The sequence below is a fragment of the Siniperca chuatsi genome, linkage group LG18 (genome assembly GCF_020085105.1).
Source record: "Siniperca chuatsi isolate FFG_IHB_CAS linkage group LG18, ASM2008510v1, whole genome shotgun sequence".
NCBI lineage: Eukaryota > Metazoa > Chordata > Actinopteri > Centrarchiformes > Sinipercidae > Siniperca > Siniperca chuatsi.
In genome coordinates, this window is record NC_058059.1 from 17,191,833 (window position 1) to 17,210,265 (window position 18,433).

An 18,433-nucleotide genomic window follows, 5' to 3' on the forward strand; every position below is an offset into this window, starting at 1 on the left:
CCTATAAGTACATTTTATACTTGTACATTGCTGTGGGCCGTTCTTAAAAGTTTGTTTTTAGAATGATTTCCTCGCTTTTAATCAGCCATTGATTTATTTCTTCACCAGAAATCTGTGGTGGTTAGACCACAGTTTTTCGTCTTCCAAAGACAGCCTTCAGCTTGCTGCACCTTATAAAACAGTCGTCCACTTTATTCTGCGGTCAGCAATAGTCTTCCAGTTTCTGCTGAAACCTGGCCACAGATAAATAACATAGTTTCTTGGTCATTTTCAGGCAGTATTGTGGCAGAGGAGGATTTTCACTTGGAGTTTGCCATATTTTTGGAATACATGGATTAAAAGGGGATCTTGCTTCAACCAATAATTTGTGCATTAGTTATAAGATAATATTGTAGCGTTGGTCATGTTTTTAATTCAAACAGTTACTGCCTACAGTGAAGAATCAGCTGTAATGTTGAGTGTACAGGATTTGAATCAATGAGAAAAAAATGCAAAACCACCAGTATGGTCCTAAAAGATGACAGCTCCTTCAGCTGCTTCCTCTCCAGTTCCCCCCAGTTTTAGGCCAGTTTTAATTTGTAGCAGTAAAATTCTTGAATCAAAAAATTAATCTTTGACGTCTTCTCATTGATAAATAAGTACATTATTTGCAGGTTTTTCAATAAAAAATGTATTGTGTTTTGGCTTATGGTTCAATACACATTCCTGCTCTGCTAACAAAATGTGTTCATGGAAGAAACAAAAAAATTGTGTGATCTTTTTCCACTATGAACATCCTGAGGCCGTTTTCCTGAGTGGTCCTAACAACAGATAGACAAACACACACACACACACTGTAGACACTCAAAGCCCCAGCAGTGGATAGTAGGCACTTGTTTGTTATAAAAAAGACCTTGTGTTGTGCCCACTAGTAGAGAAAGTAGAAAGATATCTAGACCATCTGAAACAGGTTAAAGCTGTTGAGTAAATACAGTCGCTCCGTCCATTGGGTCCTTGTGTTGCTCCAGTCAGAAGATACTTTACAACTTAACAGTATTTTAGTCTTTGTTCACTGTTTGTCCACATTTACACAAAGCTGACAAGTGGACAAACTGGTGGTCAAGGGTTGTTTTTTCACTCAATAGCAAACTTGGCTACTGTTATGTGCAGGAGGTGGTATTATGTCGTATTAATGTTTAGCTTTAGTTGATTCAACTAGACGATTCTTTTTGAGGTGAAACACTCCAGACTGTAAAGATGTGATACCCCTGTATTAAAAACAGAACACCTAATTGCACCTTTAATTATATCATTAGAGACAAGTGCATTGCATATTTGCCACAAATTACATTTGACAGAAATTAGCATTAGTTATTTTTGTTAGCCTGGTGGCGCGGTGCAGATCGCCGTCAAGTGTATGCTATCCAGTGCGTTGGGGCCATGCCAAATGCACTTTTGGTAATCGTGACCACAACCTGGCGCACCTGTGGTGCACTTGGATATGTGGTGGGATTTGTGCTTTCATCCTGTTTAAACACAGGGCTCTCTGACAGTTTGGGAATCCTGTCGGGAGTTTTCTTCAGAGGAAACTTATTGTTGTTGGACATGCTTATGTTAAATTACGATTTTTTAAATCTTTTGTTTCTGGAAACACCACTGTAAAATTGAACCCCCAAAGTCTCTGTCACATCATGTTAGTGATCACAGCCACACATCTGCCTCTATTGTAATTAAAAATGCGGATCACTTTGACCAGACTTGTTAAAATGAAGATGATGCGCGCAGCTATTGCCCCAGTTACCCAGTGTTCTGGATGGAGACACCGGGTGAAGAAACAGGAACGGACAGTCTTGAGGGGGTTATTAGTGGACAAAAATGTTTTTAATTTTACTTCCTGGACTCTAGGATAATGTTTTGATAAGGTTAAAAGGTGTTTCATGCTAAGTAATGTAGCTGTCCTTTAAGCTAATATTGACATTGACCAGACTCAAGACAAAAACTTTAGTATTAGACAAAAAACGCAGCAGCACAATGTAGGAGGTTAAAAGTCAAGACTCTAAATGCTTTGCGTTTGCTTTTTCTACAGTAGTAACCAAATCATCTGAAACAATGAATTTTTAGTTTAATCTCACTTCTCCTCTGGTCCTCTGTAGTTTCTCTGTGATTCTCTCAGCTCTGACATCTTACCTCCTTCAGAGCAGCTGACATCAGTACCTAAAACAGTGTGGGCTGAATGTCTGAGCTTGACCAAAAAAAATAGTATGGGAGTGAGTCAAACAAGAGTGAAAGGTGTAATATAAGAGGTTGATACGGTCTTAATGTGCACAAATCAGACCCCAGATGACAAGTTAGCTGTCTAGCTTTTACAGGCAAACCTGTACAGGTAAACAGGTACATTTCAGTGCTTATTAAAAAAAATGTCTATATAATAAAGTAGCGTGTAGTTAAACATCTCAGGGAAAAGTGCTATTATGAAAACTTGTTCTCCTGTAAGTATCAAGTGTCCGGTGAGAAAAATAACAAGCTACAACTCAGAATGTCCAACTCTTCCTGTAACAGTTAATCAGGTTCAGTGTGATCCATCCTGAGTTCACCTTCAGCTTTGCATGGAAATCACAAGTCCTGTTGAATGTTAAATACAGCCAAGCAACAGCCACTGTTATCAGCTGTGTACAATCAGTGTGATTCAACTATCTGGCAGTCACTGCCAGAGTAAAGAACAGCTGTTTAGTGATTTGAAAACATCAGAATTTGAAATCTCTCTGGAATGAGGGTCATGTGGAAGACGAGTAAGATGACTCTTTGGCTCAAGGCCCTGCCGCCATGCTCAATCAGTGCTGTTTTTCCATCCTGAATGTTTCTGTGTTTTGATTATTAAGATAAGATAAAACATTCAGCTCCATGTAGGGAAATTAGGTCTATGCAGAAGGATTCAGCACGGAAGAAGACAAATGATGTATTAGTTCAAAAATGCAACGTGAAATAGCTGCTGAAACACTAAAATAATGAAACCAGAAAGGTATCAGACACAATGTGAACGATTAGTAGGTTATATTAAAGGGGCACACACAGGATCAATTTACTAGTTAGGAGGAGTACTATGCAGTTTGTCAATACAAATGATTATGAATGATCACCTGTCGCTCTCACATGGTTTATATTTCACATCATCACGAGAGTGCGACCTTGTTTGGCCAGAGCCAAGCAATGTCAAGATTATTAAAAAAACAGCATTAACCTTGATTATTAACACCTCTCCTGCTCAGACTGGGGCTTTCTGTAACTAGTGCGCATGCGCCAATGTGCATGTTGCCTGTTGCCGTAGCTTATTCTGGAAAAAAATAAAAATAAAAAAGAGTTTCCCCTCAGGGATCAATAACGTATTTCTGATTCTGATTCTGCAGGTGTGAAGGTATGTACCTGTATGAATGAGAAGCAGGTAACTGGTGAAAAGGAGCATGTTTTGTTGACCACAGACACTGAATTTAGACAGACAGGCCGGAGAAGTGTAAACACCCCAGTCTGTTATTTATTATGAGACTTGCATGATTTATTATTGTTTGATTGAAACCTAAAATCCTCCAGCTGCTCCTCTCTGCATCTCACTGTTCTCTCTGTCTTTTTCTTACCCAGAAGAGTTTAGCTTCAGTTTCTTTTTTCTTGAACATTGGCGTGAAATGTTGTACTTGCCATCTTTTTCTTTCTCTCTCTTTTTACCAAGTTGATTTTTATGATTATCTTAAAAACAATTCTGATTGAAAGATTTTTTCAAAAGATTTCTCTGGCATTTAGCCTTAAAATGAGAGTAAAGAGTGAACAGAGAAAGATAGAGATTATGTGTCTGGCCACTGGCTCACCAGGGCATCCCAGCCTTTCTTAATGTTGTTTGTTTGTTTACTAGAATAAGAAGATAAAGAAAGGAAAGAAAGTAGGACAGAAAAACATGAAAAACTCACATCTAAATAATAAAAAATAAGCAACATAATAAAAACACCAAACCCCATATGACCGATTGCTTCCTGTTCCTCTCTGGGTTGAGGACTTCAGCTGCTGTCGCATCTCTTCAGTCTCCTCAGTCTCCTCAGTTTTAGATTCGGTTTGGACATCTGAACTCATGTGATTCTAAATGAAACTCTTCTTAATGAACAGTCTCTCCATCTGTCTCTGGAACTGCTCTCCTCTGTAATAGAAACGTAGTTTCCTTGGTGACAAGTTGGACCATAGTATGGACCCACCTGGGCAAATCAGCTCTTTGAAATTAATTTAAGGTAGTCTGTGAGAGACAAAAGACTTGCTTTGTTTTCTTTCTTTAAAAATGAATTTGGGCACGGAAGAACTTCTGGGTGTTGTTTCACTGACTGAAAACTCAGACTCAGCTGCACATTTAGTCAGCCTTTAAACAAGAGTTTAAAATAATATTATCCCGCTCAAAGGTCTAGTTACATTGTGTGCCAGCTATTAATGTCCTGGCAATTCTGTAAATACAGAATGTCAGTAAAATAAAGAAAAAAGTGTTTGTTCAACTACTAACTGTTTGGGCTATCAAAAACTTGGTAGCATAGTACAGTAAAGGATTACACACACATTTACAATATGCCTTTTTCACAGAAGACAATCTGACTAGGAAAAGTACATGTGTAAGTGATAATATTAATGATGGCTGAATTCCATTTAGCTGCTTGAGTTTCAGGGTCCTGGTATGCTGGATGTAGCAGTCGTTAAACTTACCAAATCCTGTTGGAAGTACAGCAAACACGTCTTTCTTATCAACAAAAGCTTTAAGTGCAATTGTTTGTTCTTCTTTTAGAGGAAATATACCATCCAGTTTGTTTAATACTGACATGATTCAACAGAAATAGTTCCATATCAGCGGCAGCCTTCTTGGTTGTTTACGAAAATGTCAAACGGCCAATAAGGTCACACTCCTCTGTACAGTCATCATATCAAACCCACATTAGATAAATGGTTGTGATTGGCCCGACCAGATCCAGGTCAGCTGGAAATCTGTCTGAATGAGAGGGGTACCAGACACATCTGCCAGAGCAAATAAAGCATGAGCTTGCAGATTTGTCTGGTTCCCAGGCTGGCTACATTTGCTGTGTTTGACTGTAGTGATATAAATCTATTGTGCTTCCTAAATTCTCATTTAGATCCATCGAGATGCGTTAGATAGCGAAGTTAGTCTGTCAATTTGTTGGTCATTCAGCCATCTAACTTTTTGATTGGCCAGTTTGCTTGAAAATTCTTTAGGCTAAAATCTTCATTTGTGCACAAAAAATGTAAAATATCTAGCAGGCAGAATGCCAAGAAATTTCTAGTACACGTTCATGCATTGATGAAAAACAATTAAGAAATATGAAAAATAAGAAACACATGGAAGTTGATAAGGAAGCAAACATGAAGATGTGCAACACTCTGTCACAAGCAGATTACTTTGAATTGATTTCACAGAATCCTACAGGACTTCACTTCAGCTTACTGTCAGAGAGATACTGCTAAAAACAACACTGAGCAGGAAAATAAATCCTAACTTCATTTCAGTATGTGGAAACATTGTGATTGAACTCTCTTTGTTAACTTGTCGTCCTGCAAGGCTGGACATTTTAGCTACGAATGGGACGAAACAAATCTGATGATTCATTTTATTTCTGCTTAACTTTCCAAGCATGAGCACCTGCTGCTAATCACATGTTAGCATCGATCTTCTGCTGCCCATAATCCCTTGTGTTTTGGGATTTTCCTGTAGTGGGTGTGAATCACATGTTCATTCCTGTTGTTTTTGTTGCTGATGTTGTGAACCTTGGGGTCAGAAAGCTGCTGGAAACAGAATAGCTGATGTTCAAAGAGTTGCAGAGATAAACTGTGTGTATTTGAGGTGTTTGTGTGTGTGTGTGTGTGTGTGTGTGTGTGTGTGTGTGTGTGTGTGTGTGTGCATATATAGAAGGAAACAGTAGACTTGTGTCAGACTCCCATATGTCATTATATAGTGTATGTTCAACTTTACAACAGAACAAATGAGTTTCAGTGGTGTTGCAATGCCAGAAGACTCTGTCAATCTTTACCTACTGACCTTATTTTAGCTTCAGGTGAATCACATACTTTACATTTCTCCGTCTGCTCAAAAGAGAGAAAACTAATGGACACATGTCTCATACAGACAATATAACGGCTCAGTCTAAATCTGCCGCTGGCAGACTGTGCATTGTGCAGAGCTGATATTAAATTTGGGGATGAGGTTCAGGCATTCTTAGGATTTGTTTGTTCATTTCATTGTTCTGATCATATGTTTTTACTTTAAACTCTGTCTGCAGAGTAAATTTCCCCCAAAGGTGCAATGAAGATATAATTTAGTCCAATTCAGTTCAGTTGTTTTATAGGAACCTGTTTGAACATTGTGTTCTTAGTTAGAGCTTCAGAAGCCTCTCCCTGCATGCCAAACATTAAATATGACTTTACTGCCCCTCATTGCTTGATCAACTGTAATCTGTCTGTGTGTATGTGTGTGTGTTGGAGAGATCTGGTAGCCTGTTGCTGTAAGTGTTTTATGGGTTGTAAAATGTACAGTTAGATAAATGGCAGGGAAGAAATTGTTCTGAAAAAGAGTGATAGAAACTCAATCTGAGGGGCCACAGCGGTAATAAAAATCCTGACATAAGGACACATAGTTAGGAAAACAAGGATTTAAGAAAGACAGGAAGAGAGGATGAGGATGATTTCTGAGAGGGTCATTAGCAGGCTGACATTAGCATTTAGCTCAAAGCGCCACTAAAATACAGCCTCACAGAGCTGCTAGCATGGCTGTAGACTCTTAGTCTTGTTCTCACGAAAAGGGAGTTAATTTAATGTAGTTAGACTGCAGCTGAGGCCAAACAGGGTCACCTCTCCTCACAAATCTGATTAGCAAGTGTCATACATCCTTCATTACGCTGCCTCAACATCAGCATACACTCACTGTGTAGCTGATATTCTCCTGTTTTTTGTGTGTACTGTATTTATTCAGGAAAATTTGATGGTGTGTTTTAGCAACAGCCAGCTTTTCACTCCTTCACACATATTCACACAGCTCAGTTTAGCCTCAGCCCTCTGCTGTTGGTCACTGAGCTGCTCCACTCTGTGATCATGCACAAAGCCACTGAGGAGAGAAAGAGCACTTATTTACTTTCCTTTCCAGATTCTCTCCTGCCTTTCTACGATTTTCTGTCTGCTGTAAGCTCTTCAATGAGCCAGACATTTAAAGAGTTTTTGAAATGTCTTGAGTGTTTTTCTACTATTTGTTTCCTTAGCAACAACAAGCCAATAGGAGAAAATGATTCAAGGGTTAGTCATCCAATTGGGTCACAAACAGATTTCACTCTTAATGTACTTGATAGATAAGACAGAATTACACATGTCCACATGTTTAAATCAAAAATGAAAACAGTGACTATTACAACATCTGAAATGTAAAGAGCAAATTGCCTCATCCATCATTCTTCAGCCTTTTTTTTCCAGAATAGACGGTGGTGTTTCCAGATGATGGTTAACTCAATATATAGCATAATGAAATCTCATTTATTAAGTTATGGCTGTTGAGATTTGAAAGTATTCACAGACTCAGTTTTAAAAACTGGCTGCTTTCTAAATTTAGATTTTGCAGATTTGGAGCCTTTAATATCCCTGTGTTTAAAAGGGGAAGTCAGATTTACAGCATCTGTAAATGTTTTTTTTATTTATTAGCTTTTATTCTATCATGCTCCACTCAGCTAAAAGAGTGTGTACTATGTACCTGGCGTTTTCCAATACGTGACAAATGGCTTTTTTCCTTCCGTTTTTTTTTTTCCTCACCTGTGGAAAAGTTTCTGTAATTGGGGGCAAAATTGAAAATACATTGTAAGGTGGAAAAATTGCACAGGATAAGTGCAGTACATCTGAAAGCTGTGGTGCATGCCTGGAAATTTTGACAGGACGAAGATATTTTTCCTTAGTGACATTGCTCTGCATTGACATTTGATTGGCAACAATTAGTACATGATCTGGCTGCAAAATTCAGACTTTTTTAAGAAGCACATGCACCAAGAAATTATGCAATGAAGAAATACTACAGCAAAAACATTTACTAAATGAGTTAAAAAACGAACAAACCAAATAAAAATTAATTTAGGAATATTATAAGCGGATCTTATAAATCATTAGATCATTATAAATGACACAAATAAATGTTAACTTCCTTCCTCTTTCGATTCTTTATTTATAGGAAAATGAGGACTGTCAGAAGAAGCAAAATCCAAAGTTCATGTGACAAACTCTTTCTTCGCTGTGGCCACGAGAATTTTTCAGAAACACTGACCTGCAGAAACTTGGATAAATATGGATGCCATCAGAAATTAGTGGCAGGCAACCCGTCTGTAGAGAGTGTGGATGCATCCTAAGACGGCACAATGGAAGATGACGGGCAGCTTGAAACGAGGCGTCTCATCCGCTGTCAGATCTGCCATAATCCATCAGTACTGATGTTCTTCTGCTGCTTTCCAGATGGATTTGGGCTGCAGACAGCTTCTAACTGTTTCTGCTTTTGCCAAAAGATTGAACCTGAATAGTCGTGTTTTTCATACTTAAGTTATAGTGACTGACAAGGCTGTGTGAGTGTGATTGTGTTTGTTTGATTGACAGAAAGATAGATAGCATGTTTTTTGTCTGAGGTGCACAATAGTGATCAGCCAGTAGGCCTAGTTCTGCAGTGCTTAGAGCTCGGGCCAGCACTACTGGTGCAGCCAGATAAAACTCCAGGCTAGGCTGCATGTTGATCACTTTATTTTATGTTAATTGAGTTTTATTAAATACAAACAACTTTCACTCTCAGGTATAGATTGATATAGCGATGGGATTTCTGAATCAATGGGCAAGACTGACTGACTGAATCTCAGCTGGAGAAGCTTCATGGTGAAGACACAATGGCTATACACACACACACGTCTAGACTTCCATTTAAACCTTCAAAAAAAAAATACGTTTCTGCCCATTAACTATAAATGATGTAAACTTAACAATTGCTGTCCATTTTCTAAGGGTTTTTCTTTTTTTCTTGCAGCCAGCGGTTTCTGTTCATATCATTAATGAATGAACATAAGGGAACATTTGTAGCAACATTTTTTTGTTATCAAGTAAGCAAGGACTGGTTTAAAAACTGCAGATGTCTGCAAGAACGCTTCAACATCAGATATTTGGATTTGTACCGATCGGACACCAGTGCTTTTTCCCCCTCAAATTTAAAGTCTGTATGATGCTCCCTCGCTGCATAGAACTCACTGGGATCATCATTCACCTGCTAAACTAACACTAGCTCCTCCGTAGCACTGTTTTTTACTCCAGCTGCTCAAACATTAACATTAACAGCTCTCCTTTATCGTGCATTGCTTCAAAACTAGTTCCTGACAAAAAATATGCAGAATATGTAATTTTATAAAAACTAAATTGATTAAGTTCTTGGTTTCACAGTAAAGGTCTACCACTGTCTTCCCATTCCAATGAATTTATTGTGAAGCACATACAGGAAGTGATAAGTAACAGCAGCAGCTTAATGCATCCAATTTAGCTCACCACAGCAAATGAATGGAGCAGAACAGAAAAATACAGTAGCCACCTCTGAAACTTTCGGGGAAAATCTGGGCATCCTTGAATGCACCAATAGTCGTGACAAACAAATAAAGCCCACATGATGTTCAATGACATAGGTTAATCAAGCAAGTTTCTTCAAATCAAGTTTATTTTCTAGTAGAAAATCAGTCTTACCATCAATGGTAAACTTTGGAAAATAGTCCAGGTGATGAAATATACACATACACTTGCTTTATTTCAATAAAATTATAGTAAGCAGGTTTGAAATATATAATAATTTTCTTTAGAGCTGTACTCAAATTTACACAATAACTTGACAACTCTCTAATTGCTGGGATCACAAAAACATGGGTCGCTAAAAGAAAAGGCCAGAAGAGGTTGAGAAATGCTGCTGCATTATATTCACTGTATCATTTTCATTAATAATTTACTATGAGTCACAAGATAAAGTTAGGCTTAATGATTGGGCAGGATTGCATCCAACAAAAAGGATGTAATGTTAAAAAATGCAAATAAGAGGCAAGTGAAATCATCTTTGATACACACACACACACACACACACACACATACAGAGTCTAAAATAGAAGCAGCGCCTCTCTATCAGGTCGTCCATCTATGAGCAGGAAGTAGCTTGGTTTAACTTCAATGGGGTGGGAGAGATAAGGTCCAAAACTCAGTCTTATGAAATAATTTTCATTCTTCTCTAATAAAACAAGCTCTGTTTGGAGAAAGGAAGGGATTTTCTTTGTTTTCTTAAAGCCAGTGCACAGACGCAGAGAGACGGCACTGAAGCTGCGTGATATGGGTAAAATGACCACATTAAATAAACTGATCTCATTCCAGTGAACTGCATAGCCCTGTAGAGTAGGATTTAAACACTTTAAAATAATATTCCCATTTTTGTTCTCATTTTGTAAGATTCTAATTAGTATTTTCTTTTGATTTAAACATACCAGTCTTTCAGCATAGTATGACATAACTGAAAGATTGTCTCTAGACACTCATACATGGATTTCCAATAAATTACGGAGGTCCAGATTTAGAGGAAATAACACTCTATTTACCCAGACTGATCAAATCAGAACATCAAACACTTGCCAGTATGATGCTAATAAAAATGACACGTTATATATTAATCAAGACTGTGCTGAATGTATTTCTTTTAAGATCTGTTGGGAGATGGTGTCAGGTCATTGCATGAATAGATTTCTTCGTTCAGAATGGCTGCTGCTGTATCATCCACAGCAAAATAGCAGAAAACCAAACATAAAACGCAGACGACTTTCTGTCCTAGAAACCCAGATCATGCTCAAAAAGGGGGCTGCAGGACACCAGTGCGGATTGATGCTAAAGTATGCAGTTTGTGGTTCAGTTGGTCAGTGTTGAAGTTTCTTTTCAAAGACACATTTGTGCTACAACTTCTGAATGCAGTAGTAAGTGATCCTCGAGCATAGACTTCAACATATGTGTACGTTCGTCACTGTGTGGTCAATATTCGTAATCTTCTGAGAAGCAGAGACACTCCAGTTGAGCGTCTCGGGTGTCTCAGAACATGTTTGATGTTAGAGGAGGAATGAATTTGGACTCCAGACCCTCATCATCTTCTATCACTTTCTGTCCTCTCGATGTTTTCATTCGGTTTGGTCTCAAGCAAGAGAGAAGAGAGACTCTTCCATTTTGGAATGACTTGAGGTTTTTTGGAAAGAAACGTCTGCCTCCGAAATGAGGTGGATGAGAGCAGCAGGTATCTTATGAGTTTACCAGCAGCAAAAGAAATTTCAGGGAGGAATGTTTAATTGTTTAAAGACATTGTTTATAGCAGTGTGTAGAAAGAAGTAGAAGCAAAATATCTGGCTCTCTAAAAGCCTGTAATGTATTAGTAATAAGGAGTGTCCTGTGTGACATCCACAATCTCACATGTCAAAACAAAAACAAATCAAGCTACTGTGATATATGGCAGGGTGATACCTGGTAAAAATGTCTTTTTGTTTACCATGGGAAGAGCTCATATATCATAGAAGAGTGGTTGCACTTCTGCTTCCTGTTTCTGTGTTTAGGGCATTTTTAGGATTGCGTGTCAACACAGTTCAGGTGCTCCTAAATTATAATTAACTAGATCCCAAGTCGCATCCTTCGACTCCCAGTTGATCTGCCCAACATATTTGTCGTTCTGGAAACACTGAAGCCTTACTGGCCCAGATACCAGGGTATCACAATGAATCCACAATGCATTTCCCTCGAGTGCTGGAGATGTCCAAGTAATGCTTCATTCTGTTCTATTTATGTGTGTGTGTGGACACAAGTATAGGCCTGTTTGCTTTGGTAAACGGTCATAGTAATGTTAAGTATTCACAGTTTGTAATTAATGGGCTAACACATGTGAAACCTGCAGTATGGTCTCACAGGTGGAAATCAGTACTTTGTTAGCAAAGCTAGCTCCTCCAGTAACATCGGCCCTGCTCCTCAGTGTTCATGTGAGAAAACATGCCTTATCTTCCCTCTTCATCAGCGCTCCCTCCTCAGTACTTCTGCTCCCAAAGCGAGGAGATAAGAATGAAATTTGATTATTTAATGTTCCCGAAAGATATCAGCACAAAATTAAAGGAACACAAACCTCTCTTCTATCTTGTGTCAATCTCTCTTAAGGTCACGTTACAGATCAGATGATGTTTTTACACAAGTGACTCTGTGTCTGTTGTACGGGACAGCAATGTTGTTTTGTAACTGAGAAGGAGACAGGGAATTTCTGCAACTTGAGTGGTGTGCCGAGTGGAAATATGAAAGGGTGCAAAGTATGACTTGTCACGGTTTTTGACAGCAACAACAGGATTGTACCTGAGATATTTACTCTCACAAAAGACATGCAAGCAAAGATTGATGAGATAAAGCTGCTGCATCCCTATGTACAATATGTACATAGGGATTATTTCTTGGCATGATCATTTCAGCTTCTATATTTAAATATACTTGAATCCTAAACAAGGACCGGTACTGAATGCAGCTTTAATACAATTATAACACATTTGGTCCTCATTAAAAAACAAATATATGCATCAGTCATGACTGCAGTGTTTACCTTTTATAATGGTCTTATAAAGACATTTTAGGGTCAGGGTTTTAATGAGGCCTTGGGGGAAAAGCATCCTTAAAGTTTTATAAGTTTTGTTTGTCAAATATCCACATATCATAGCAAGAGCTGTAAATTTACAGGGAAAAAGGGGAGTTTGACCATCAGAAAACAATCAGCAGCCTGAAGCAGTAGAAACTGTTGACACCACACAGCCGGGAGTAGAGGAAACAGCCAACACACACAAATAACTGCCTAAACAATAAATAAAACCATAAATATAGTTTCAAAAACCTCATCTGAAATGCCTGCTGTCAGTTAAATTCCCTCTTTCCCCAAAAGACCTAAAATCCCTCTAAGAATCAGATCAAGGAGTCCAACTTTCTTCCTTTCTCACGATCTTTTCCTGAGCATGTAGCTTTTTGATGTGTGTTTTGATCTACGGTTTCAATTTGTCGGACTGGAATTCAGCCATAGATCAAACTAACTGACAGATAACAGCAAATTTGGCAGCATACAGGCGCCAGATGCAGTTATGAACAGTAAGTTGAAAACATGACCTGTGCTGGGCTGTTTTTAACTTACCTTTTTTTCTGAGAGCTGCTTCTCAGGAACTCAGGCACGTTTCCACTGAAAGATCTCGAGTTAGTGGATTGAAATTGATTAATTAATTAATGCTTTAAACGTATTTAATAGTTATTGGATGGCATTGAAAGTACAGTTAATTTGAATAGCTTACTTCTCTGTTTTCGGATGTGTGACATCCTGATGATGGAGGTTTGTGTTGATCCAGCCACAGTTTTTTTTCCCAGGGGAATCAAATGGATATTGTTTTAGGAATATATTATTCCAAAATTGTCAGATAAAATAATTTGTTACTTCAAAGTCATTTCATTTCTTTGATTCATTTGCACAATCAGAACAAAAAAATTAAGCCTTTGTTATGTCTTATTTAAATCAGTGTCATATCTTTATATCTCTCCATTTGCTGTTTTTTAAATTGCAGTCTTTAAGATTTCAGTCCTGGTTGATTTGGCGACACCTGTGGTTACCGTGGTAACCACAAGTGAGTATTAATACAACAGCAAACAGTCCCTGAGCAGCTACTTTGTCAAAAGTACAACAGAAGAGCAGCTGGCTTATCTGTTTACAGCACAGCCAAACAAACTCTCATTGTATTAATAAGGAAGTCAGTCAATAAAAATTGCAACTGAGATCTGATTTCATGCTGCACACGGAGTAATTTTCCACACAACAGCAGACAGTAAACTTGGTTACCTTTCTGAGGGGATGGAAGTGTGCAGATGTGCTTTCTTGTCTCCTTCTTGTTGTATTATTCCCTCCATTATTTAAAAATGATCTACTGTCAAATAATGATCAAAATGACCATGTCCTGTTTTGTAACTACATTTTTATTGTGTGCAGCAATAGGATATGTTGGATTTGCATTAGCAGTAACTTAATACAATCAATGAGAGTAAGGCTGGATTACATGCTGCATCATTTCCTGTGAATCCCATGTGTGAGTGAAGGTAATTTAAATCCAGTGCAGGAATGGCGGACTCTGCCACTCAGTCACAATGAAAACTAGGAAAAGAGGTAATGCAAAAAAAGGCAGGCTATAAATAGTGTCAAAAATGGGGTTTCATGTCTTCTTAAACAAACAGAGCTTAAAATTTCAGTGTACATCAGCTCTGCTGTTGCCACCCCTGCAGTTCAGTTCAGGTTTAGTTGCTGCTTATAGTCTCAGAATAAAAACAAACATATTTGAAGATTCCCATGAGAAATTAGTAAAATACCACGAGTCGTTTCCTTCTGATCGTGCAGGAGGCTTCACTGTTCCCTACAAGTTTTTATTTTGATCATAAATGACAAGGCTAACACAGCCTCACAAAACGTTTAACTGCCCTCAGACAAAACAAAATGATGGAAAATTACCAAAGTGCACATGAGAAATCCCTCTCACCTTTTCCTTTTTTTCTCTCTTGGACAGTGAAAAAGCAGAAAGCAAGACAAATTAGAGGAGACACAGGAGGGAAAGCTCTGGTGTGAGTTAACCACTAAACTATCTCTGGACAAAGCGTTAGCCCTGCAGTTTCTTCATGAAACTGATGTTATAAAATTTGATTTAACTTGTGGGGAAAGCTCCCTTTTTTTAAATCTGGGAATGTTCCGTTATAGAGGGAAAAAATAGCTTTTGAGGAAAGATGTGGGCTGTGCATTACACTAATATATTTAATGTGTGTATGTCATATATCATCTGATATGTGTCGTCAAAACATCTGCTTCGGCCTCACAGATAAGATTTAACATGCTTATGAACACTACCAAATATGTAAGTCCAGCAAAGTGACCTGTATCTCAACTGAATGGGAATTAATTTGCGGTGATAAGAAGTATAAACAACATCATTACTCAGCGGTATATTAGTGTTTTGGTCAAACTGTACATGTGAATTTAAAAGTGAATCAGTCTTAAACTGCAGGATGAAACTGAATCCCAAAACACTCCCAGATGTTGAAGAAAGTATTTATTTAATGATGCTAAATGTAAGCATACATTTGTTTATAACTGAGTTAATGTGGTTTTGACCTTCATCCCTATAAAGACGTTGCATGTAGTTCTCACATAATGCTGTCCAGGGTGAGATCCCCTGGGATAAGCAGGGTTTTGTTTCATCTCGTAAAGAGCAATAGATGACAAAAAAAATCATTTTGCATGAGGGTCTATTTAAGGATTTCTGCATGACAATTCAATTAAACTCAATAAACGTCTAATCTTCCTCGAGGCAGTAGGGACTGCTGTTGCTGGCAGAGGTTTGTTGTTGTGGTTCCAAAGAGAAACTGCCGCTATCCTTTTTCAGACTACTTAGTTACTCAAGTTGAAGAATGCTTATGTAGAGACTATGTAGTACAAACCCAGGATACTATCGATACTAGAGGTGTAGACAGATACAAATACGGTATGCACAGAGAATGTGCTCTGAACAGAAATTGACACAATTTACTGACAAACAATTTTCCACAAACGTAACACCACGTCTTCCCTGAGTCATAACTCAGTCAAATCTAAACACACATGCATCATACACACCTTGTTACAATCAGCAAATTTATGTACTGTATGTTTAGTAGGAAAAGTAGTGCTGCCCAAGATTGCTTTGTTTAATGGTTATAGGGTTATATTTTTATTATTCCATGTTAATTTGTAATCCAGATCCCTGTTTCCCTGAATTTCTACCTCAGTATTTCAGGGTGGTGTTGTCTAATACTGATCCCTCCCCTGGTGGCTGTTGGGAATCTCATCCACAACTGTGTGACAGACAGACAGTGAGACAGAGCTGTGTTTGGACAATAAACACACTCACCGTACAGAAAACACACAAGACAGAGGAGCAGAAGTTACAGAACATTTATGTTTATACTTCTCATGTCGCCTCCTCACCCTGGACATACCTCCATGTGGGACTGTGTGTGTGTGCGTGTGTGTGGTCATTGTAGTGAATGGTCTGATAACAACTAGCTAATCACGGGGACTTACCAGAAGGAATCCACCCGGACTTCCATTCAAGTGTGTGTTTGCTTGTGTGTGTGTGTTTTCTAGTAGTCCCTTGCTCATGAGGTCCTACAGCCTTCACACACAAGGACAGATTACTAAATTCCTCCACAGTAAAGACTTTCTGCCACTTCATGCTAGATTAGGGTTTCCATTTGTACTGGGATTGAGGGCAAATTTGAGTTAATTTACGGTTTGACCAAAGACACACTGGTGGAAAGACACATTACTCTCATTCTCTCAGTGGAACGCTAAACTGGTTAACACTGAAAAACATGTTGGAGTGAATGGGGAATTTAAACCGCAGTATTTCGTTTTTTTCTCTCAAAATGACTCTGGTCACTGTGGTATTCTTTTCTTTTCTTCCACACTCATCAACACTGAAGGTCCAAATGGAAGTAACATTTCGTCGCTGTCAAGTGAAAACCATGTATCTCCAAATGTCAACTTTTCAAGAGCTAAGAAAAACAGCCCTGTTTTCAGCTTTGACAAAATGTACTGTACTTTTTCAGACATCGCACTGGGTTTTTAGAGGTTTTATTTACCTTAAAAAGCAGGAGAATCTTCTTAACCCATAAAGGAACACTTAATACTTAGGTTTTACTAAAAAATACAAAATCGTTTGGAAGAGGAAACAATTAATAGTTTAAAAGTGAACATCCCCACTGTGTCTATGATAATTATCCACTGCATTGTAACTATGTTTTCACAGCTACCATAAGGTTGGTTAAAACTGAAGCTCCAAATAGGGTCTTCAAAAAGAAAGAGATGTAGCTCTTATTTCCCCTGCAGAGGGCAGAAAAGCACAGAATGAATTATGGTTAATGGTAGATTTTCACAAAATCGTTGTCTAAGACTATTTGTTAAAAATTTTGACTAATTTAAAAGTTACTATATGCAGGTATTGTATGTGATTATAGCATATTTCAAATTATGCTGATGGCATAAATTTATTATTTGTCGAAAAATGTGAGAAAGGTGAGAACTTCAGCAACTGGAGGCCAGAAAAAACACGATTTTCAGCTGGTGTCAAGTTGGTCTTTAAGTAGATCTATAGAGACTATAGAGCGTATTTACAGTAACATGATAATGTGTGTGCTAAACTAACTGGCAACGTACTTTTGTAGCTTGCTTTTGTGTTATCTATGCAATGCTGACAAACAGTCAATGTCTTATCTTTAGTAAAAGGCCAGTATTAGCCTGATATATGTCTAACTTTAGTGTCTACAAAGTGACATGTAATTACTGAATTTTTATTGTCACAATATCTAGTACCTGTGTAGTGTATAGTACTTGGGAACACTAAAACTGTCATGGCTGTAAAACTACCAGAACATATTGGACAAACATCCATTTGGATTATAAACAAATAAATTTTGCTGCTGTTTTTTTGAGCTTACTTGGTAGTAAACAGAGCAGTGAAAACACACAGTACACACTAAATATTTTCCTTTTTGCTATGTTAAGCATTTTTATATTTAAAAGTCGAACTTTAAATAAACTGTCACTGCAAAAACAAATGCTAAAATGTCCTTTTGCCATTTTAAATTATTATTATCTGCTTGTAAGCTTCAGAAACAGCCGTCCTCTTCCTCCCTCTTCACAGAGTACTTTGCTGTCTGCTTTGAGAAGAATGTCGACGATGGTTCCCAGTCGTTCTTTAATCATTTCCCATGCCTCTTTTCTCTCCTATTCCCACTGACGCCACAGAAACTCTTCTCTGCCAGCAGACCTATTAGATAACTGTTGACCTTAACCTTTCCGCCTAACCTTTTCTTACAATACCAATCAAATATTATTCTTTCACACTTTTTATTATTAGATATTATTTTGTTTTAATTTGTTTTTATTTAATTTATTTTATTCTTAATGTCTTTGTGATGATAGATGACATTACAGTTTAAAATCAGCAGGAAAACCTACAAGATGGCCTGGTTTATGTGTGACACATGTGTCCACTGTGAGAGAAAACAAAATCACCACAATCCAATATGCATAAATCAACATGTTTAAAAAAAGTCAATAAGGCTTTTAAAAGACTTAGACATTTCCATTTTCTCTGTCTGCCTATGTCTGCTACAGGGAAGATATATAAAATACATGACTAACATGACTGAGGTGGTCTGGGATAATATTGTGCCAGCATGTGGATGTATAAACGCACACTTACAAATTGTTTGGTTTAAAGTTGTAATCCTTAAGATTTCAGTCCTGGTTGATTTGGCGACACCTGTGGTT

At 37.9% G+C, this 18,433-nt stretch overlaps 1 protein-coding gene across 5 annotated transcripts in view; it reads left to right on the forward strand.

Moving 5' to 3' along the window:
• si:dkey-247m21.3 (5-hydroxytryptamine receptor 4) overlaps positions 1-18,433 on the forward strand; it is a 55,773-nt gene that overhangs the window by 33,274 nt on the left and 4,066 nt on the right. For 2 of the 5 annotated variants that reach the window (XM_044174557.1, XM_044174558.1), the window contains exon 8: positions 8,213-17,918. The exons of 2 other annotated variants lie outside the window; for them this stretch is intronic. In XM_044174557.1, the coding sequence (XP_044030492.1) occupies positions 8,213-8,387 (175 nt within the window). In that variant the 3' untranslated portion in view covers positions 8,388-17,918. Of the gene's footprint in view, positions 1-8,212; positions 17,920-18,433 lie in introns of those variants that run through there. One more of the 5 variants, XM_044174559.1, reaches the window with a different exon arrangement.